The sequence below is a fragment of the Equus caballus genome, chromosome 1 (assembly GCF_041296265.1).
Source record: "Equus caballus isolate H_3958 breed thoroughbred chromosome 1, TB-T2T, whole genome shotgun sequence".
In the NCBI taxonomy this organism is placed as follows: Eukaryota; Metazoa; Chordata; class Mammalia; order Perissodactyla; family Equidae; genus Equus; species Equus caballus.
In genome coordinates, this window is record NC_091684.1 from 105,793,330 (window position 1) to 105,816,017 (window position 22,688).

Here is a 22,688-nt window from a genome sequence, read left to right on the forward strand (position 1 = left end):
TCTGAAGTTGTCCTCTGAAGCTGTCAGTAGCAGAACTGCTCAAGGCTTTGGGGGAAAGCCAGTCTGTCTGCCAATCAAATTCAGTCTTACTTATATACCAGTAATCTTTTTGGCAGTTCACTCTCATCCAAGGACCTAAATGCCATTTACAGTCCCAAGCATTTGTTGTTACCTAGAGCCTGGCTGAGGGAAGGATCATTTGTACAAACTTGCTTGCCCCTCTGACTTGATGTTCTTAAACGCTGAGCTGACTCTGCACTACCTCTGTTTCCTCTCTCTAGTCTGCATGTGAATTTGCACTGGGGAATTATCTATCTTTCTCCCAGTCTGAATTGTAACTTGCAGATCCTTCCAAACCTTTCTTATGCTTATAGATGTATTTCTCTATTTAAAGAAAAATCCACAAATGAGGACACTGTTCTCAACTTTTTTTTTTTTACATTATCTTGGAGATAATTCTATATCTGAACATTTCAATTTTTTTTTCATGTCTACAAAGTATTCTACAGTATTAACATACTATAACCCATTTAGCTGGTCCTCTATTAGTGGGTATCTTAGTTTTTCCAGTATTTCACTCTTACAAACAACATTGCTAGGACCATCCTATACACAGGCTTTTACAATTTACATCCTAAAAGTGGAGTTGTTGCATTAAAGAATGTGTGTGTGTGTCTGTATCTCCTAAAATTCGGCAGTACTCATTTTCTCCTCTGCCAGCAGAGTACCAGAGAACCCACTTCCCTGTACCTTCACCAACAATTACACACCCTTTAGGGAGCACCTTTTGCACTCACTAACTTTTCCTAGAACAATTCCTTCCCAATGGGTATGTTAACCTATTTCTATTTTTAAAGAAAGAGCTCAAGATTTTCTGGTGCTTCCTGAATAAAGCATATGTTTTTTTGGTTCAGAGGAAAAAGATGTTCCATCTGAACATAAAATTCATGAGCTGAGAAGCAGCTATATACACATTTTTGTCACAGCTTTATTGAGGTATAATCCACATACCATACAATTTACCCATTTACATTGTACAGTTCAGTGGGTTTTTTTTAGTATATTCAGAGTTGTGCAACCATCAATTTTAGAACATTTTCATCCCCCTAAAGAAATCCTACACCCATTTTAGCAGGGACCTCCAGTCTCCAACCCCCCAGCTCTAGGCAACCACTAGTCTACTTTTTGTCACTTTAGATTTGCCTACTGTGGACATTTCATATAAATGGAATCATATATAGCCTTTTTGTGACTGATTTCTTTCGCTTAACATAATGTTCAAGGTTTGCCGGCAACCACATTTAATGCTCAGCGTCAGCAGCTTACCATGGCTGTAGCAACAGCAGCACTTTTCTCCTTCTTTTCTCCTGTATATGTTAGGCTCTTACTCTTCTTGTTCTAAAGAAGTAGAAACAAATTCTCTCATTCCTGAAGATTTTTCTGTAAAGCCAGGTTAGTGGTAATTTTCTAGGAAGGTGATTACAGCAGAGTATGGGGACTCTTAAGGGGATCAAGTCTGGGTGAAGAGATTATCCTGCCACAGATGGTGGAAGACGGAGAACACTGGGACACTAATAATCCTTGGATATTTTTCTACTTTTGTTGCTGGGAGATTTACAATCTTGCTCTTGGGATTAGCACATGGAAGTGAGGGCAGGACCAACTGTTACTGGACCAGGCCAGCCAAGCGACTGGTGAGGTACAGAAGGATGGTTAAAATGGGGACTGTCAGATGGTAACAGGAATAGGTATTTTCCTACTGGGCAGTTGGCTAAAAGGGTCTCATAAAGGACAGGAGGCTGGAGAGGCTGTTCCTGGGGTCTGCAGTCTTTCCACTCAGGCAATTGCCAGATGTGTCTTACGTGCCATGTGGTTACATGCTCGAGAAGGTTAAGAGTCAACAGGAACACTTACTTCCCTTTGTTGTAGATAATCAGAGAATAAAGAGCTCCCGGAGAAAGGAAGAACTATTAAAGAACGGGAAGCAAGAAGTACAGGATTCTGATAAGGCAGAAGAAAATCAAGACTGAGTCAGGAGAGACTGAGGAGAAAAACCACCCACGCGTGAGGTACACAAAACAGGGACCTTTACCTGAAAGAGTTCTGTGCCTTCCAGGGATGGAACGTACCATGCTCCCTGGGACAAGTAAGAGAGTGAAAAACAGAGACCTGAAAATGGAGAGAAATTATACCACGAGAGCCAGCGAGAGGCAGGAGGCTTGGTCCATGTGACATGTTCTCGAAAATAAGGAATGGTAGGGATCCAGAGGGGCTAGTGTGAAGAAATCTAATTTTAGCCCTGGAAGGCAGGGTATAGGATGGTGATGGCAGAGGGTGAAGCCCTTTTAAGGGAGGGCAGGGCAGCAGACATGGGTAGAGCTCCTGTGACCAACTGGGAAGTGAGCCATCTTTCTAGAGGTTGTACCCAAGATGGGACTATTGAAACTCCCCAGATCAACTCTGTTCACTGCCCATTCCTGATTCAGGTAGGACTAAAATTGTAGCCAAAAGAGAAGCATCTTTTAAAGGTGTACAGTTCTGAGCAGGATGCTAAGGGTTTTAGAGCAATGGCTTTCACTTTTTCTTCCCATTGAAATCCAAGGCTGTGGAAAAAAAGAAAGGGCTGTAAGAGAATAAGTAGCTCTCTCAAAGATGTGGCAAATGCAATCCTGATTTCTAGACAAGAGTTGGAGTTAATGGAACCATAGCCTCTTGCCTAGGGTTACTCATTAAGTACATCTCACAAAGTCAGAAAAAAATGTTTGCCTGAGGATCACCTGACTTGTCAGTAAGGCTTTAACTCAAATGTAGATGGGGAAGGGGGAAAATATCCAGGGAATACCTAAACTGGTTTTTCTATAATCTAGAAAAAAGAACAGTAGTTTAGGAGGTGCCTGGTGATTTGCAGAAGAAAATGCTTGAGAATGGAGTTAGAAACCCAAAAACCCTCCAACATTGTACATGTCAATGAATATCAAGTATTATTCTAGAGGGGCTGGCAAACTATAGCCCATAGGCCAAATCCGGCCCACTGCTTGTTTTTGAAAATTAAGTTTTACTGGAACACAGCCATGCTCATTCAATTGTATGTTGTCTATGGCTGCTTTTATGCTACCACTACAGAGGTGAATAATGACAGTGACCGTATGGCCTGGAAAACCTAAGACATTTACTCTCTGGCCCTTTACAGAAAAAGTTTGCTGACCCCTGTTGTGGAGTCAAACTTTCTCAAGTTCAAGTTTCAGTTCTGCCTCTTAATGAGCTACCTGTCCTTGGCATTCACCTCTCTAATCTTCCATCACTTACATGGAGCTAACTACTGATCACAAAGTGTAGTAAGGATGGATGAAGTGATGCATGAAAAGAGCTTAACACAACACCAGGCAAGGGTTGCAGAGAACCAGGTAAGGGTTCTCTAAATGTTAGCTGTTATAAAATGAACAAGGTCTTATACAGTGTTTCCCAAGCTGTCCTTCAGAGAATGCTATTCTGAAAAATTAGTAATATTTGTTTATTAAGAAAACAAAAGTTCTTGAATAGGTTTGAAAACTGCTACTGAACATTATTGTTGGACCTCTCAGCAACTTTAGTATGCTAATGGATACCATGAATCTCGAAGGTGAGAAATATGTACAAGTATTTCTCACAGAATCCTTTTTTTTGAGAACTGTCTCAGTCAATACAGCATACTTTGAAATATGGCCTTATAGGCATCATTAAGACCTGGAGATGGGGAACTCAAAACCTGACTTTAGGATGGAGGGATATATGCTCTACACAGACAAGAGATTTGTTTGAAAGAATGGCACCCATGTGAAAATTTATGAGCATGAGGGTTGAGAAGGCATGCCAGCAAGTATTTGCGTGACATAAAAGGAGAGGATCAGACATAACAGCTTGATGAGAGGAGGCTATAGACTGGCCAGACAGAAAACAGATGATATATTCCTGACCCAGATCACAAAACGGGTACGAAGGCAAGGCAATAGAGAACCTCAACTATCAGCACACTACTGAAAACTCCTTTCACTAAACTGAGATGACAGGCCACTTGGTCACTCAAGGGGAGGGGAGGAGGCACCCTTAATACACATTATGAGGCAAGTTATGGAGAGGAATGTGTTGTGCCCGTATACAATGCAGAGGCAGAAAACAAGTGGGCATTACTATCAAAGTGGTCATAATCCACTGCTTTAACAACTGGTTCTGGACGCTTGGCTGGGGCTGACCCATTAGTGGACATTCTCTGACTCTTCAGAGATCGCTAACAGCCCTGCAATACTCTAACTGCAGTGACTGAGTAGGCTTGGGAGACAGTAGGTCTCCCATCACTTCACATGTTTAAGCCCGTGGTTCTCAACCAGGGGCGATTTTGCCTCTCAAAGACATATGACAATTTCTCGAGACAGTTTGGTTGTCACACTAGAGGACTGCTACTGGTATCTGGTAGACAGAGACCAGGGATGCTGCTATAAATATCCCAAAGTGCACAAGACAGGCCCCACAACAAAGAATTATCTGGCCCAAAATGTCAATAATGCAGAGGTTAAAAAACGCTGGTTTAAACCAACAGTAAAGGGGACTCAAGTATTGCAAGAATCTGATGGTATTTGAGACCAGATGACATTGAGAAGAAAAGAGTTCTGGGCAAATGACAGAAAATCCTCTCCAGTCCCTGAAAATGCTGCTGTCTCTCACACACTGTGCCATCTGATCTCAGCCCTACTTCACGGGCCTACTGCTGCTTTACTCACCTTCCCAAAGGATGCCCAATGGCATGGATTTGGAATCACCCAGAAACAAACCAAGTCGCTGAGCCCAAGCATGCTTGTTCCTTCCTTGCTCCAAATGCAAGCATATCAAATGCCTGTCTCTCCAAATTAAACAACTTTTTTGGGTATTACTAAAGATTTCCTTGCTGGAAAGACTTCAAGCCTTGGCTTGGTCTCAAATGGGCACCTTTTGCTTATGGTAAGTAGGGAAGAAACTACATATACTCAGGACAGGTGGCCAAGCAGTCCACCAGGAACATAAGAAGTCCTTTCTTACTTGAAGATCTATTTTGTACTGACTCTGAGTCACTTACCTGTACGTAAGAAATGAAAGAATAGCACAGTGGGGTCAGATGAGAACCTGACAGCTTCACCTGCAGCAAAGGAGAAGGAAACCAATGTAACTGTAGGAATAAAATGCTTCCCCCATTCCTAGGAAAGGCATTCTCAACTCACCAGCTTTTCCATATTCTTTGGAATTCCTCCGGAGCTCTGACACACCTGGAGATACTAACCAAAGATTCCTAGATTTAGCATACCATCCTATATAAGTGTCCCAAGAAACTACAGGTGACTCAGTGAACTAACAGAGTGTGACTCATCACTCTGGAGAGGGAAAAGAAAATAAGCTGCTGTATTCATGGAGAATCCTAGACACAAGGCTTCCTTTTTCCCCTCCTCAAGGCTCCTGCGCTTCCCAGACCATGGGCAATGAAGCGTTTCTGTTTCTGACTTGTTCAACTCATTGCTTTAAAAATCTTTCAGGCTGATAGTCCCTGCATCTAGAAAACCCATGACTTTGCTGTTTTTCCTTTAGAAAATGAAAATAAAGAGAAAAGACTCAGTATTTCCATTACAGAAGCTTAGTAGCCACACCATGTAGCCAGAACTACACCTTTTCAGAGATGTCTGCACTGTTGTTTGGGTACACTGTGGGGTGGCCTACCATCCTTCTTGGGTTGACTATGCTTTTCTAAGTATTTAATATGGATCATTGCTAAAATGAGAACTAAATTACTTAATTCCTATCACCTTCTGAATGTCTGCTGAGGACCAAAATATTTCAAGTGCAAGGAAAGAGTTTCTTATTAACAAATACTAAGAAGCATTAACTTAAACTCAGGGCAGAGTATGCTTTGTATTTTTTAAAAATAAAGTTCCTCCCCACCCTAGTACCTGACCTGTAAGGCATTTAACACCTACTTGTTAAAGGGATGAAAGAAGGAATAACACATTTTTAGTGCCAGACTGGTTTGAAACAGTCTAATTTAGTGTGCAATATGGACTCAGATTGAATTCTCTAACTATACATTAGGTCTTAGAAGGCATTTGTAGAGGCATTCACTCTCAGTCAGGTGCTGCATACTCCTATGCCAAGGAAATAAGGGCCTCTAAAAGGAGGTTTAGAATTATGCCATGAACTCATTTTCTCCTGGCTTGTGGAGACTCCTGCCACCTACTGACCAAACCGGAATCAAACCATGACTTGCAAAGATGCAGGCAAGCGCTCCGTCCAGGTGCATTCTGCAGCACTGGGCTGCTGCCTTGGCCTTGTCTCCTGGCTGGTGGGGGCAGACTGGGGGTGGTGACCCTGAATATCTCTCACATACTCACATATCTGACGAGTGCTGTAAGAATGGTGTACATTTTGCAAAGGTCCTTTAACAAAGTGTCCACACAGCTGCCCGACGGCAGGGCTGTCTGCACCAGCTCGTGGAAAAATGTAAGTAGAGTTCCCAGTTGCATGATGATGGCTTTCTCAATGGGATGATTTGGTAGGGTTGCCTGAGATGAGGCCTCTTCTGAAGGGAAATGAAATTGCACATTCAAACCCAACTGGCCTTATTTTCTAGATGAAGTGAAGGAGATTTAGAAATCAACTAGACACCATTAACTAGGAAGTCTGTAGGGAAAATGAGCATGTAATTCATCACGCAGAGTGAATCAATAACCTTGCTGTCATAAGCCACACAGGTGTGTCTTTCATCACATTAGAAATCCAGCTCAAACAAACAAACTGAGCTCAGGCATCCACTTCTATGCAGTAGTCCTACTTGGATTTTGGTTGACTTTGCTCTCATCACAATTCCTGGAACCCCACCCTGAGCTCATCTTACCTGATACAATTTCTTGGCTCACTTGTCCCTTAAGCCTGGTGATTAGCCAGTCCACTTCTTCTAGGACCTTCTCAGCCTGACTCAGAACAAGTAACTGTGAAAGGAAAGAATGCCTGGCATGGCTCACGGCACACAACTACTAGTGTAATATAATAACCATGGCCACCTGCAGGTGGGTTACAGGCCTCAGGACACAAGCCACTATAATTTACTCTGCACATGGAACAAAATGCAAAGAATGACAAGGCTATTTCCCATGGCTTGGGGAGCAACACTTACACAGACTGTAGGGGCAGCTGTTCTCAAATTCACCATCGCAAAGTGGTTTGTTTTCTCTACCTCCACATCCTGGAGAGGGAAAGAGAGGTGAGATGTAACGACAGGACGGCTGTTCCCCTGACCTCTATCCCCACTCAGAATGTTGTATTGAAGGCTCACTGCAGTACCTGGTCTATGTCTCCAAGATGCCCGTGGATATCCTGGGACAAGTCACGTAGCAGGATGACGGGACTCTTATACAAGACATGGAGGCTGAAGAGCAAATTCATCAAGCCCTTGCAAAATGAGGCATCCTCTAGGAGTAGAAAGGAAAGAAAATTGAAAGGTAAGTTATAATCCAGTTAGTCCTTCGGAGGGAGGGACTAACTACCCAGAACATGTATCTTGTCGTGTCTCAGGTACAATATCCCAGTGCTGCACACATTCCAACCAAGGCAGCTCTCCCACAAGACTGCACAAAGAAAAGGAGACGTTTGCCTTTACTAGTCACTATCACTATGAAACCAGCACATGACTAAGAAACAGAACATTACCAGCACCCCAGAGACCCCCATCACCCAACCAAGGAAACTGCTATCCTGACTTCTAACCTCACATCTAGTTTTGTCTGACTTTGAACTTTATCTAAAGGGAATCATACAGTAAGTACACTTTGTGTCTGGCTTCTTTTGTTCAACATTATGTTTGTGAGATTCCCCCACAGTGTGTGTCAGTGTAGTCTGTTCATTCTCATCGCTGTACAGTATTCCACTGTGTGTACATCACGATTCCTTTATCCATTCCACTGCTCATGAGTATTTGTGTTTATTTTAGCGTATTAAAACACTGCTGCTGTAAGAATTCTTCCACCTATTTCTGCCGGGAGTGGACTTGCTGGATCATAAGCATATGTTTAATTTTAGTAGTTAGATCATGCCAAACCATTTTCCAGAGCGGTTATACCAACTTACACCTCCACCAGCAGTGAATGAGAAGTCCAACTACTCTATACTCTCATCAACACTTGGTACGGGTATTGTGTCGTTTTTAATTTTGGCCACTCTGGTCAATGTGTAATTTTCTAAATGCTGTTTGGTAACGATGATTTTTATATAAAGCCTAAAAGAAAACATGGCAGGAAACTTACCCCGGCTGTATTCCTTGCAAATCTTAGACGTCCAGGATAACATCTGCACAAACTAGAGATCATTCGGATATTAAAGAAATATGCCAAAAGACAGATCTACAGGTTGTCAGACTGGAAGAGCCCTAGACCTTTCCAAATTTAAGCAAATCACCTGCCAAAACATGTGCTTGGATCTAAAGTGGTAATCTACTAAGTAAAAATAAGTCCAAAATTATGTAAAGAATTACTGATACTTTTTTCTCATAATGTAGCATATGACTTAATTCTCAAAGTCTATGCCCTCATTGCGGGCCAAAGGTCCTGGGGTCTGCGTCTGGGCTCTTACCCCCTTGAGTTTCCTCTGCTCCTACTACCATGGTCTAGGGTGAAAGCTCCTTTTTTCTTCCTTCCCATGCCCCACACTCTCCAGACTTGAGACATCTTTAAGGATATTAGGCTAATAGAGAGGTGTAGGAAAGTAAGATCCTGGCCATAAAGATAGCAGAATTAGCTTTTAGGAGCCAAGAGGTTAGAAGGGAGTGGGGGGTAAAAAAAAAGGAAAAAGAAAACAGGCAAAATACCCAGACAGAGTTTTTTTAGGTAGGCAGAGGAGGCTAAGGTCTTGGGACAGCAGGGTGCTGCATTCCCAGATACACACTCAGCTTTCTGCTTCAGCATTTCTTTGGGACAGGATTTCAGCCACAAGGGCAGTGAAAAGCAGTGACACTTAAGTGCAAAAAGACCAGAAAGAATTCACTTTTTGATCTGTTAGGGAAAAAGATAAATTCAGAGGCTAACTGAAAGCTCTCTGTGAACTGACATAAAAAAATCTCCAGAATACAGTTTCAACTGTAATCAATAAATAAAGCAGGATGCTGAACAAGCTTTTGTGTGAAAAGGGGTAGATTCAGGAATAGGAATCTATATTCGTATTTGCTTGTACAGGAATAAGGGAATTCTTGAAGAATACATAAGAAAGTAATAAAAAGGTATTTACTTATTTGTAGGAGAAGAAGTGAACAGAAGCAGGACATGGATAGAAGGAAGATTATTTATTATAAATCTTTTTATCATTTCTGGTTTTCAAATCCTAAGACTTTATTACTCATTTGAAATTAAATTTAAAAAAATTTTAAACAGACTACCTGAAGTTACAGTGGTGTGGGTACATAGTAAAAATTAAATTAAAATTTTCCTGTATATATTAGCCTTTCCAAATCCATTTATTTTTTCCTCAAATGTCCCCCTGCCCCAATTCTCTGTCCCTGTGTTTCTTTCCTAGTCGTCTGCTCTTTGCAGCAAAAGTAGCCATATGAAAAGATGAAGCTGAAAGTAAAATGGGGATGCAGTGTTTGGATTTAGATGAGTAGCAAAAGTGAGTAGCAAAAGGGACTTTCTTTGGGCTACCTGGAAGTAGGACAACAGGAAAATCAGGTCTGTTTTTCAGCCTCCAACACCATAATACCCTCAGGCTGTGGTCTCCCAGACTAGCTCCTCCTGAAGTGAGGGTTCACATGAGGAGCCTTGTACCCCAGGGCTCCAACTTGTCCACCTCACACATCAGGAGTAGATGTGGTAGGAGGGAGCACACAGCCCTAGGCTCTCAAGGAGGCTCTTTATTTCCCATAGGGAAATTGCCCCTGAATGGAACAGACCCACAAAACGTGGCCCTTCTCTTATTCTATGTGTGTGAACGCTCATGCGGGCACACAATTCTATGTATATGAGTACACACCTACATACATATACATACAACCTATCTGGGCAGAGTTGTTTGTGCTTTGGGACTGTAGTCATGCTTTCTGACTTAACCACCTTTTGTTGAATTTCCCCCAAACTCAGTACCAGCCAATCTTGCTGAGACAGCCAAGTGCTGAATGTCAGCTACCTTCTTGATAATTAACATACTTTCATCTTAGAAAACACCAAGAGTAAGGGAAAACACAGGTTAAGAAGGTCGAAGGCAGCAAAGATAAACAAGTTTTTTTCTATAGTGCTTACTGTTTACCCTTGACCATAGCCAAACAAACAAAAGCAGTTATGTTCTTGCCCCGTCTGGCTGCATATAATTATTCATGGTAGAAACACTATGTAGGAAAGGGTACATCTTATTGATCTTATATTAACTCAGAAGCATAATTAAATATGTCATTTAAAATAAGCGAGACTTGGAGAGGACATTCAGATACATACTTTAAGATGCAATCCTCTGCCTTCTGAGGGATGCTGGGTGGGACTGAACGAGCGGGACTTGTACCTGAGGGGAGGAGGGCTCCAGCAGCTTGGACAAGTTGGAAAGAACAGTGACTAGTAGGAGGGCTTCTTTGCTATTAAAGTCTTCCTCTTGGCTGCTAAGTAAATTCAACAAGGACCTCTGAGAAAGGAAAGTATACACAGAAACATTAGCAGACATGTTACCCTCAGGGAGATCTAGTCAGAGATTCCTAAGGCTGGGAACAAAAACTATTCAAAGCTACCAAAATCCAAGAGGATAAAATCTGAAAATAAACCTGGATTGAACAGGTAGTTTCCTGCCCTGTTTTTGATCATAAATCTGACTGTTCTCTTGAAAACCATGGACTCCTTCTTCAACCCCTTGCCAAATTAGGAATGAATGGTGCACCCATTTTGGGGTGGCTCACAGCTCCCCGAAGCCCATCCACTGACCTCAGGCTTAGGCCACGCCCCAGCTGTAGCATGGCCGACATCCCTTCCCTGTTTTCCTTTCTCTATTCCTTCTCACCACCTGAAATACGCCCTGTGTTGTCCACCAGTCTCTTCCTCACAACAGTGTAAGCCCTGCAAGGGTAGGGATTTTGACCCTTTGTTCCCTGCTGTATCCCTAGCACCTGGAACAGTCCCTGACACACAGTGGGAACTTTAAAATTATTTGTTAAATAAAGAAGTCCTCTGGGGTAGCAGATCCTGGTATTGTGACAACTACTGGTTAGAAACGAATAGGCTTCATTGTCCAGTCTTTATGCAATCTCACAAAGCCAAACCACACCACAGACACAAAAACAAAACATAACCTCCATACCTTAACAGCCTCCTGGCAATCTCTTTATGTCAACTCATACACTCATTCTTAGAGGTAGTGAGTGCCAGAGGTTGGGGTGGCTTAACACACACCCTCCCTAGGATCTTTTTTACTTTTTTTTCTTGGGAAGGATTTGCCCTGAGCTAACATCTGCTGCCAATCTTCCTTTTTTTTTCCCCCTCCATGAAGCCCCAGTACATAGTTGTATATGCTAGTTTTAGGTCCTTTTAGTTCTTCAAGGTGAGCCACCACCACAGCATGGCTACTGGCAGAAGAGTGGTGTGGTTCTGGGCCCTGGAATTGAACCAGGGCTGCTGAAGAAGAGTGCACCAAACTTAACCATGAGGCTATCAGGGCTGGCTGCCTAGAATCTTTCTATTTATTTATTTTTGGGGGAGGAAGACTGCCCTGAGCTAACATATATGGCAATCTTCTGCTGTTTTGTATGTGGAACACTGCCACAGCATGGCTTGATGAGTGGTGTGTAGGTCCGCACTCAGGATCTGAACCTGCAAACCCTGGGCCACCAAAGTGGCGCCAACTTAACCACTATGCCACTGGGCCAGCCCCACTAGAATCTTTTTAAATGCATTATTTTCCACTCTAAGAGCTATTTCCTATTGTTTGGATAATGACCTAGAAAAACACTCCTGTCCTACTAGTTCACTCTCTGCCCACTCTTACAGCTGCCCGTGCTAACAGTCCCTTTGCAAGGACCCTCAGGCAAGTACAGCAGCTTCCCAGGGCTACTCACCTGGAACTGCCGGATCTGGAATGCTGCCCTTTCATTGACACTGACTTCCACCTCTTCTCCCTCCTTATCTGTGACATCTAGGAAAAGAAAAGAAATCAATCTTCTTTGAAAAGGACTTATGCTTTTTTTTGGCTTTTAATAGCTAAAATTTTAGAAGGCCAAAAAAGTCTGGAGGCAGATTTAAATATATTCCTAACATTCTGCAATTTCTTAATACTACATTCCATTTTCCAGTCACTAATTGCAGTTAGGTGTAATCCAATAAGTGCTAATTCTGAATCCACTAGATGTCACTCCTTAGCAACATCAGGACTCTTCTCAGGTGTCCTGTGGTAGGTTAACAAATAGAATCAAGAGGCTTGATGTTAAGAAAGAGAAACTCAGATCAAGCCAATTTATCAGAGTTGAAATGCCCACCCAGAGCCCCGAGGAACTGATGGATCCTGGGCTGATAGAACTGCTGCACGGCACTGAAGATCTTCTGCAAGCCCTCCAAGCACAGCAGTGAGATGCTCTTTCCTTTCTCTTTCTTTCCTGACTCTTCCACTGAAGTAGGAATGGAAGTGTACCTCCAAAGCAAGACCCTGAAGAAGGGAAAAGTAAGTTTATTTTTAAAGTCAGTTTCACTGAAGTACAACTTACACACAGTAAAATTCACACCCTGTGAATGTACACTTCTATGAATTTTGACAAACTTGCAGTTGTGTAATCATCCCCACAACCAAGACACTTTCATCACCCCAGAAGTCCCCTTGTGCTCCGCTGTAGTCAATTTTCTCCCCCTCATTTTCCAAGCAATCACTGATCTGATTCCTGTCACTGTGGTTTTATTATTTACAAAATATCATATAAAAATGGTATCATTCAGTGTGTAGCCTTTTGAGTCTGGTTTTGTTAACTCGACAAGCATATGCTCTGGAGTTCACCTATGTTCAGCATTTATCAGTAGTTTTTCCTATTTTATTGCTAAGTTGTACTCCCTTGTATGGATGTACCACCATTCGTCCACTCACCAATTTATCCATCCACTCGTTGATGGACTTCTGGGTTGTTTCTAGATTTTGCTATTACCAATAAAGCTGCTATATATAAACCATTATATGCACATCTGCTTTCATTTCTTTTGGGTAAATATCTAAGAGTGGAATGAGTAGATCTTATGGTAGGTGTGTGCTTAACTTTTTAAGAAACTGCCAAACTGTTTTCCAAAGTGGTTGTACCATTTACATTCCCAACAACAGTGTATAAGAGTTCACATTCCTCTACATCCATGACAACACTTTGGTATGGTCAATCTTTTTACTTTTAGGCATTCTAATAGGTGTTTAGTGATATCTCATTGTGATTTTAATTTGCATTTACCTAAAGACTAATTATGTTGACCATCCTTTTGTGTCCTTATTTGTCATCTATATCTTCTTCAGTAAAGTGTTCAAATATTTTACTCATTTTTTAATTCTGTTGTTTTCTTATTAACAAGTTTAAGAGTTCTTTATGTACTCTGGTTACCAGTCCTTCATCAGACAGGTATTTTGCAAATATTTTCTCCTAATTGGTAACTTGTCTTTTAATTTCCTTAAGAGAGTTTTTCAAAGAGCAGAGTTAAAACTTTTAAGTATACATTGTTCTCCTAGTGTTATCCCTAAGAAACCTTTACCTAAAACAAGGTCATAAAAGATTTTTGTTTTCCTCTAGATTTTTTACAATTTTTGGTTTTACACTTGTGTCTCTGATCCATTTCAAGTTAATTTTTTGTATATGACATGAGGAATGGATAAAGCTTCATTTTTTGCATATCGACGTCCAATTGTTTCAAAACCATTTTGTTGAAAAGACTCTTTCTCCATTGCATAACCTGGCGCCTTTGTCAAAAATCAAATGCCCAGTTTCATGTGGATCAATTTCTCAACTATATACTCTGTTCCACTGATTCTACCAATACCACACTATCTAAAATTCAGCAACTTCATAGTAAGACTTGAAATCAAATAGTATGAGTCATCTAACTTTGTTTTTTTATTTCAAACTTGTTTTAGTTATTCTATGTCCTTTACTGTTCCACATAAATTTTTGAATCATCTTGTTAAAACCTACAATAAACCTTGACAGGATTTTGATTGGGATTGTGTTGAATCTATGGATCAATTTGAGAAGAATTCACACCTTGACAATACTGAATCTTCCAATTCATGGACACTGTATACCTTTCCATTTACTTGGGACTCCTTTGATTTCTCTCATTAATGTTTCTTAGTTTTCATCACAAATCTTGCACGTTTGTTAGATTTATCACTAAGCAGTTCAAGTTTTGTGATGCTATGGTAAATGGTACTGTTTTTTAAATTTAAATTTCTAATTGTTTACTACTAGTATATAAATAAAAATATTAACCTTGTATCCTGCAACCTTGCTAAACTTACTTAATAGATCTAGTAGCTTTTCTTTTTATTCTTTGGAATTTTTATGAGAATAATTATGTCTATAAAGACAGTGTTATTTCTTCCTTCCCAATCTGGATGCCTTTTCTTTCTTTTTCATGCCTTACTGCACTGGCTACTGTGCTGTGCTGGACCTCCAGTACAATGTTGAACAGTAGTGGTGAGGGCAATGTGGGGAAAACATTGTCTTTCTTCATTAAGTATGATGTTAATTAGAGGTTTTTTATAGATTTCCTTTATCAGACTGAGAAAATTCTCTGTTATTCCTTGTTTGCTGGGAGATCTCACCATGGTTTATGCGGAATTTTTATTTCCTATATCTATTGAGATGATCATATGGTTTTCCCTTTAGTCTGTTGATATGGTGAATTACATTGACTGATTTACCAATTTTGAGCCAACTTTGCATCCCTGAGAAAAGTTCCATTTAATTATGATACATTATCCTTCTTATAATTTGTTGGGCTGAATTTGCTAATATTTTTTACATCTATATTCATGAGGGAAATTGGTCTGTAGTTTTCTTAAAATGTCTTTGGCTGGGTTTGGTATCAGGCTAATTTACACTGACCTCAAAAAACAAGCTGGGACATCATGTTCCCTCCTTTTCTATTTTCTGGAGGAGTTTGCATAAATTGGTAATACTTCTTCCTTAAATGTTTGGTAGAATTCACCAGTGAAGACATCTAGGTCTGGAATTTTCATTGATGGAAAATTTGGCACCATAAATTCAATTTCTTTATTTGAGATAGGATCATTCAGGTTAGCTATTTCTTCTTGAGTAGACTTTCAAGAAATGTGTCCATTTAAGTTACCAGGTTTGTTGGCATAAAGTTGTTGACATTCTCTTATTATCAATTTTTAATGTCTGTAGAATCAGTAGTGATATCCCCTCTTCCTCATACCTGATATTTTTCATTTGTGTCTTCTCTCTTTTCCTGATCAGCCTGGCTAAGGTTTATTAAATTTATTGATCTCAAAGAACTAGCTTTTGGTTTCATTCATTTTCTCTATTGTTACTCTTTATTTTCAATGGTTCTACTTTGGTCTTTATTATTTCCTTCCTTCTGCTTACTTTCATTTTAAGCTGCTCTTCTTTTTCTATTTTTTTTAAAAATTTATTTTTATTATTTATTTATTTATTTATTTATTTTGGATGTACATCATATTTCAAATTCTGTGTACATCATGTTCACCACCCGAAAACTAATTACAGTCCATCCCCTCAGATGTGAGCCTAATCACCCCTTTTACCCTCCCGTCTTCCCGCTGCCCCAATGGTAACCACCAATCCAATCTCCAATGCTATGTGTTTTTTTGTCGTCGTTTTTGTATTCTTTTTCTATTTTCTTAATGTGGAAGCTTAAAGATTTGAGATTTTTTTTTCTAATACAATCACTGATTATTCTACATTTCTACCTAGACACTGCTTTAGCTGAATCATACAAGTTTTAATATGTTGTGTGTTCATTTTCATTCTGTTCAAGATATTTTCTAATTTCTGACTTTCTACTTTGACTATGGGTTATTTAGAAATGCATTTAATTTCCAAATATATGGCGATTATCCAGATATTCCTGGTATTGCTTTCTTAAGTTTAATTCGATCGTGGTCAGAGAACATACTGATTTCTATTTTTAAAATTTGCTAAATTTGTTTTATGGCCCCAAATATGGTCCAAAAAGCATGTGTATTTTGAAACTGTTGTAGAGTGTTCTATAAGTGTCAAGTAAGGCTGGATGATAGTGTTGTTTAAGTCATCTACGTCCTTCCTGATTTTCTGTCTACTAATTCCATTGATTACTGAAACAGGTAGATTATTTTTTGTGCACTTCTCCTTCAGTTCTATCAGTTTTTGTTTCACGTATTTTGAAGCTCTGTTGTTAGGTACATATACATTTAAAATTATGTCTCCTTGATTAATTATTTAGTCATTATGTAACACTCCTCCTTGTTCCTGGTAATAGATTAACATTTTATATGTGACTAACAATCCACACCAAAGCAGGACTAGAAAAAAGACCCAATATTAGTAACTGCACTTTCACTCTTAGGGCACGCCCAACTTCACCTTCACCCCGCCTGCAGTTTCCTCTCTTAGAGACTCCACACCAAGTGGAACAAGTTTCTGTGGGTGAGAGTGGCTTACCGAGTTATGTCACAGAGGTTCTGAAAGATCTTCTCTGGGTTTTGGCCATCAGGACCACTCACATGCCCTGTTTCCTTTAGTTGCTGTACCTTCTGCAAAGCCACACTCACCGCGTAGCGCATAAACTCATTGCTGGACCTTAAGACAGACAGGCTCTCTTCGTGACTTTGGGTACTGTCCCTAGAGAGAAAAAAAAAGAGATTCCTTTACTGCTCTTGGGATCTGGAGTTAGGCTTTCTAGGGCCTGTTCAGAACAGCAGCACCAGCAAGCTCTGAACAACAGACTCTGGGCAGACCACGCCAGAGTCATTGCCATGGCTGCCCTTCTACAATTACCATTCTCAGTGTTACCTCATTTTCCCCCCTCCTCTAATTCTTTTACTTGGATAAAATTTAAATGTCAGTCTTAGTTTTCTTTAGGGTTTTTTTTGTTGTTTCTTTGGTTTTTCAATTCAGGTTTTTCTTTCTTCCCTTTTTATCTGTTATAGGCATATCTCATTTTATTGCACTTCACAGATATTGTGTTTCTTAACAAGACTTTCCACCAGCAAAAAGATCATGACTTGGGGGCTGGCTCCGTGGCCGAGTGGTTAAGTTCGCGCGCTTCGCTGCAGGCAGCCCAGTGTTTCATTGGTTTGAATCCTGGGTGCGGACATGGCACTGCTCATCAAACCATGCTGAGGCAGCGTCCCACATGCCACAACTAGAAGGACCCACAATGAAGAATATACAACTATGTACCAGGGGGGCTTTGGGGAAAAAAAGGAAAAAATAAAATCTTAAAAAAAAAAAAAAAAAAGATCATGACTTGCTGAAGGCTCAGGCAATGGTTAGCATTTTTTAGCAAGAAAGAATTTTTGTTTTAAAAATTTTATTTTTCCTTTTTCTCCCCAAAGGCCCCTGGTACATAGTTGTATATTTTCAGTTGTGGGTCCTTCTAGTTGTGGCATGTGGGATGCCACCTCAGCGTGGCTTGATGAGTGGTGCCATGTCTGCGCCCAGGATCTGAACCAGCAAAATGCTGGGCCGCCGAAGTGGAGCGCATGAACTTAACCACTTGGCCACAGGGCCAGCCCCAAGAAAGAATTTTGTAATTGTGGTATGTACATTGTTTTTTCAGACACAATGTTATTATACACTTAATAGATTACATACAGTAGAAATATAACTTTTATATGCACTGGGAAACCAAAAACTTTGTGTGGCTCACTTTACTGTGATATTTGCTTTACTGCAGTGGTCTGGGACTGAGCCTGCAATGTCTCCAAGGTACGCCTGTATGGTGTTCAAGCTACCCAGGGAGATTTCCTTCACCACCTTGTTGGAATTCATCCCTAGCTTTTCATTCATTAGTCCACCGTTTCAGATTTTTTCTTTAATAATTCAAGGTACCTCTTTAGAATGGCTACCTAGGATTGTCCAAACTTTCATTTCAAGAAACTTAGAAACCTCCTGGCTTATTTCTTACGGTATATACAGTTACTATATACTGTATATACTGTATACTATATACAGGCGTTACTATCTTCGCTGTGCTGCTGTCTTAAGCACTCTATTAGAACCTTACCTGAAAAGAGCAGTGAGAAGATCAGACACAAACTTCAGGGACAAAAAACTATCATTTGTTTTGTTGGCTGCTTTAGTTTTGCCTTTACCAGCTTTTTCATTAAGGATGTCAGAGAGTTTCTTGTAACACATAAATAAGCTCAGAACCTCCTCAAACTTATTCTTACTGTGTAAGAGGAAAAAGAGATCACCAAGGACAAGCATCAGAATATTGTGGTTTACTTTCACATACAGTAATAAAGAAATCAAAATGCTTTTTTTTTAATGTCATATTTTCAACATCACATAACAAATAAATGGATCTTCATTAGTGTAACACTCCCAGGTCACACCCATCCATCGGGTCATTTTTTTTTCCCTCTCTTATTTATACCAGTCGATGCAGAGCATGAAAGTTCAATACTACCACCAATAAAAATTTCTCTATTAAAATCAGTAGTTCTTGAGGCCAGGGTCTGAGGAACTGTGAACAAGTTAAAGCCTGCTAGAGGGACAACATTCACTGGCCTGTCTGGCATATACTTTGGAGTTCTTTGGTAGAAAGAACATAGTTTGGTCTTAGGGCATCTAAGAGATAGTGACACGGTCTGTGGTCTGTTCGATACCTAGCATATTGTTAGAGTTTAAAAAATATCCATATCAAATGGACTATTCATCAAACTACAAGTAGAGTCGCAGCAATACCTTACCTGAAATTACTTATGGAGAAATTATATTCTATGAGAACCTCACAAACTCCCATCACAAGAAAAGCACAGATACTATTTTTGATGCCAACACCAGTGCTCTGAGAAAAATCTGCTGATTTATCCTAAGAGACATGAGATAAAAATTAATAAGCCATTAAAAACCTCCATTATTCAACACAGTTCAGACTTAGCAATTACCAGTTCAAAGTCCTCTAGTTCACTCTTTATCATTCTGTTAGTAATGGACTCCAACATATCATCCAAGTCTTGGTAGAACCCTTCTTCCTCCTCCTCTTCTTCCTGCTGGAGGGGCATCACTCTACTTTTATACCAGGCCAAACAGTGCTGAATACAACACAGCAGATAATCCTGTAGGAAAAAATAATAATTAAACATTCTTTAGTGTTAAAGGATAACCTATGAAGCTGCTGATAATCAACAAATAATCCTTATCTATAAGGCTAAAGTAACTTAATCAACAGCACAAATTAAGTCAATCTGAATTAATAAAACTGGAAAAAAAATAATTGAACTAACAGGGGCATTGTTTTCTGGCCTTTCCCAAAGGAACTGTCTTCATAAGTAGCTGACACCTCAGAACACGACATCAGATCTGCTGTCCCTGATGTGGTACAAACACCATGGAGCCTGGTTATGAAGTTAAATCCTCTCTAGCTCCTCTGAGTCCCAGAGGCTATTCTAAAGATAGCGGTTTATGTTTAGGGAGGCTTTGGGAGACCGACATAGCATCTCCGAACCAGGCTGAGGACATCTCACGGCACAGAAGGCCCATTATGAACACAGGATATGACAACTGAAAGACCACCCCCTTCCCCTGCCTTGAGTTCTAAGTCAGCTGGGGTGGGAGAGGCTCAGTTTTTTTCTCTTCCCTGTCTTTCTGAGGCTAGACAACAAGAACAGAAAACCAACCTGTCCTAGTTCCTCTGAAGATTCAACAGAGCACCAATTCTAGCTCAGCCTAAATCATATACTCCCTCCAGACTAATGAAGCAGGCCCCCTGGGTTCATTTGCTTCTAAGTGATCTCCCTCCCCCAATTCTAAAGTATATTTATTTAGTGTATATAATCAAAGAGGCATAAATGAGAGAGAAAATGCTCCTTGGGAGAAGTGGTGGATGCCTTGACTTAGTCAAGCACTGACACAGAGACATCTTACCAACAGACCCAAGGTGATGATGACTCAGAAAAGATAACAGGGTAGATTTAAGAGTAAAAATTCATTTGGGAGTAGCAGAAAGCAAGCTTACCAGGGAAAGCTCAAGGTACATCTTTCTGAAGATTTTACTTAACAGTAAAAATAATGGTTATAGGAGGAATAAAACTCTTACCAGTGGTTCCTGTAGAGAGATCTGATCTCCTTGCGTCAGAATACAAGCTTCTAATTTGAGAGGAGGCAGCACATCAGATTGTGGCTCGTAGAACTGTTTTAACTGTGTACGGTAAGGAAAAAAGACATAATGGCTCATGAATGCTTTCACTTTTTTAATTTGTCAGGCTAGTGGTACCTTTAATGTCTAATGTATTCTAAAACATACTTCCCAACTGCCCAAAGAACAATGCAGCAAAATCTGTGTTGCTTTGGCTTGCCCACATCCTTTGTCCTTGCTTTAGGCATTGTACTGATTGAGATCTCCTTTCCTATTCCACCTCCATTACCTCTCCTACAAAACATCATACTCTCTCACACCAATTCCTCAATCTGCACAGGCCATCAGCATTTTCACTATAACTTGATGGTTAAGAATACAGGCTCTCGAGTCAGACTGGCTGAGTCCAAAATCCCAGTACTACCACTTATTAATGGTTTTGACAAAGGTACCCATGCCTTGGTTCCTCATCTGTGAAATGAGGGTATTACTAATATAAACATAGAAGGCTGTTATAAGCATTAAATATGCCAATCCATGGAAAGGGCTTCAAACACTATTTGGCACATGACAGAGCTCAAAAAAAGGGTAAATTATAATTTTTCTCCTTCTTACTTTTGGAGTTTGCAGAATTTTACTGGTCCACATACTAACCTGAGTTGCTCTATGTCTTCAGCCATAATTTTCAATTCTTATTAAATGCGCAAATGTAGATGGGCTGATCATTACAGTTTGAAAGATACAAGATAGCTAACAGGATATAAATTTTACATAGGATCAGGCCCAAGCCCATTGAAAAGCTTTTAATGAACAGTACAGGACCTTCCAATAGTCTACACATCTGAGACCTTAATTCCAAATGGAGCTTCTTCAGCAGAATTATCACGGAGCAATGGCATAAAAAGGGGAGACAGAAAGAGAGAACTTCCATTTATAGCAAAATGGTGGACTAGGGGTCTAGAGAAACCCTCCTGGTAAAGAACAATAGAAAACATTGCATTAAAAATTTTATATAGATCTATTTGTTTACTAAATAGCTAAGACAATAGAAAAATAAGAGAATTCCTTAGTGGTCTGCATATGTGAGAAAATGTTATAAACGCATGAATCTTAGCAAATAAATGAACAAATGAGCTCTGGAACTAGTGTTTACTCTGGCAGCATCTGTCAATCCCTGAGGCCTAGAGCTACAATTATAGAAGGAATCACGGAATTGAAGACAAAGCCCAGGGCCCTCCTGGGGTGAAGGCTGTATGAGAGACTCTCACATAAAGCTGCAATTCGCAGGAGATCTCCTTGGTGGATGAACCTAAAACCTGTATCCACCACATGGGGGAAGATGGTAAGGGTATGTAGCTAACTGACCCTTGACTACAGGTGGAGGGGGAAAAAAGCCTCCCCCGGGAATTTCTAGCCACAACTAGTCTCCAAATGTAGTTAGGGCTAGAATTGACACTACTTGTGTGTCAAAAGCCAAAAATTTTGTTTAAAGTTTAGATTAATGAAAAATAGTATATAACTTCCAAACAAGTAAGGGAAAAAGGGAATAAGGGAAATAAATAGAGAATTCCAAATTTTACGCAAACCAGAAAAAGACGGAACATTTCCCCACCATTTTACTAAGATCGTACTAAACCAAGGACGTTCAGTATGAGAAATGAAAATTATAGGCCATTCCCTGTTGTAAACATAAATGTAAAAATCCTAAATGAAAACTGAACCCAGAAACGTATAAAAAGGTAATGAATCATAATCAGTTTGGATTTATCCCAGGAATGCAATGTTGGTTTAAAACTGACAGTGGAAGAAGTCAATCACGAAAGACCACATACTGTATGACCCAGAATAGACAATCTATTGAGAGAGAAAGATTAGTGGTTGTTAGGGCTAGGAGAGTCAGGGAAGGATGGGAAAATCAGCAGGTGGTGGCTTAAGTGGTGGGCTTGTGTTCGGAGGTGATGAAATGCTCTAAAATCGATTGTGGTGATGGTTGCACAACTCTATGAATATTCTAAAAACCAATGAGTTGTACACTTTAAATGGGTGAATTGTATGCTATGTGAATTATATCTCAATCAAGTTGTTATTAAGAAAAAGATTCACATAAATGTTTAATGGACAGATGTTGGGAGTAAAAGGTCTTATTTACACCAGATATTATCCAGCTGAATTCTCCTCTTGACGGTCCTTTGAAATATTCCACAATTTAAAAACTTTTTTCAACAGAAAATAATCTCATAGACACTCATGTATAGGTCACTTAGATTTAACTGATGTCAGTATTTTGCTACATTTACTCCAGATTACTCTTTTTTTTTCTTTTAGAAATAAAACAGATATAGCTGCTGATAGCCCTTGTACAAATGGTTCTTTAAAATGTCCTTCTGACTT

At 40.0% G+C, this 22,688-nt stretch overlaps 1 protein-coding gene across 10 annotated transcripts in view; it reads right to left on the reverse strand.

The window, feature by feature from the left end:
• The window catches only part of FANCI (FA complementation group I), a 90,577-nt gene that overhangs the window by 2,266 nt on the left and 65,623 nt on the right, over nt 1–22,688 (reverse strand). For 6 of the 10 annotated variants that reach the window (XM_005602791.4, XM_070266719.1, XM_070266738.1 and 3 more), the window contains 16 exons: nt 20,259–20,360; nt 19,108–19,278; nt 18,910–19,031; nt 18,222–18,386; nt 16,655–16,834; nt 12,485–12,651; nt 12,068–12,144; nt 10,531–10,647; nt 8,295–8,346; nt 7,336–7,463; nt 7,169–7,237; nt 6,890–6,983; nt 6,387–6,574; nt 5,229–5,282; nt 5,087–5,146; nt 1,327–1,398 (listed from right to left, as the gene is read on the reverse strand). In XM_005602791.4, the coding sequence (XP_005602848.3) occupies nt 1,327–1,398; nt 5,087–5,146; nt 5,229–5,282; nt 6,387–6,574; nt 6,890–6,983; nt 7,169–7,237; nt 7,336–7,463; nt 8,295–8,346; nt 10,531–10,647; nt 12,068–12,144; nt 12,485–12,651; nt 16,655–16,834; nt 18,222–18,386; nt 18,910–19,031; nt 19,108–19,278; nt 20,259–20,360 (1,818 nt within the window). The remainder of the gene's footprint in view (nt 1–1,326; nt 1,399–5,086; nt 5,147–5,228; nt 5,283–6,386; nt 6,575–6,889; nt 6,984–7,168; nt 7,238–7,335; nt 7,464–8,294; nt 8,347–10,530; nt 10,648–12,067; nt 12,145–12,484; nt 12,652–16,654; nt 16,835–18,221; nt 18,387–18,909; nt 19,032–19,107; nt 19,279–20,258; nt 20,361–22,688) is intronic. The other 4 variants (XM_005602794.4, XM_070266726.1, XM_070266731.1 and 1 more) reach the window with 1 other exon arrangement.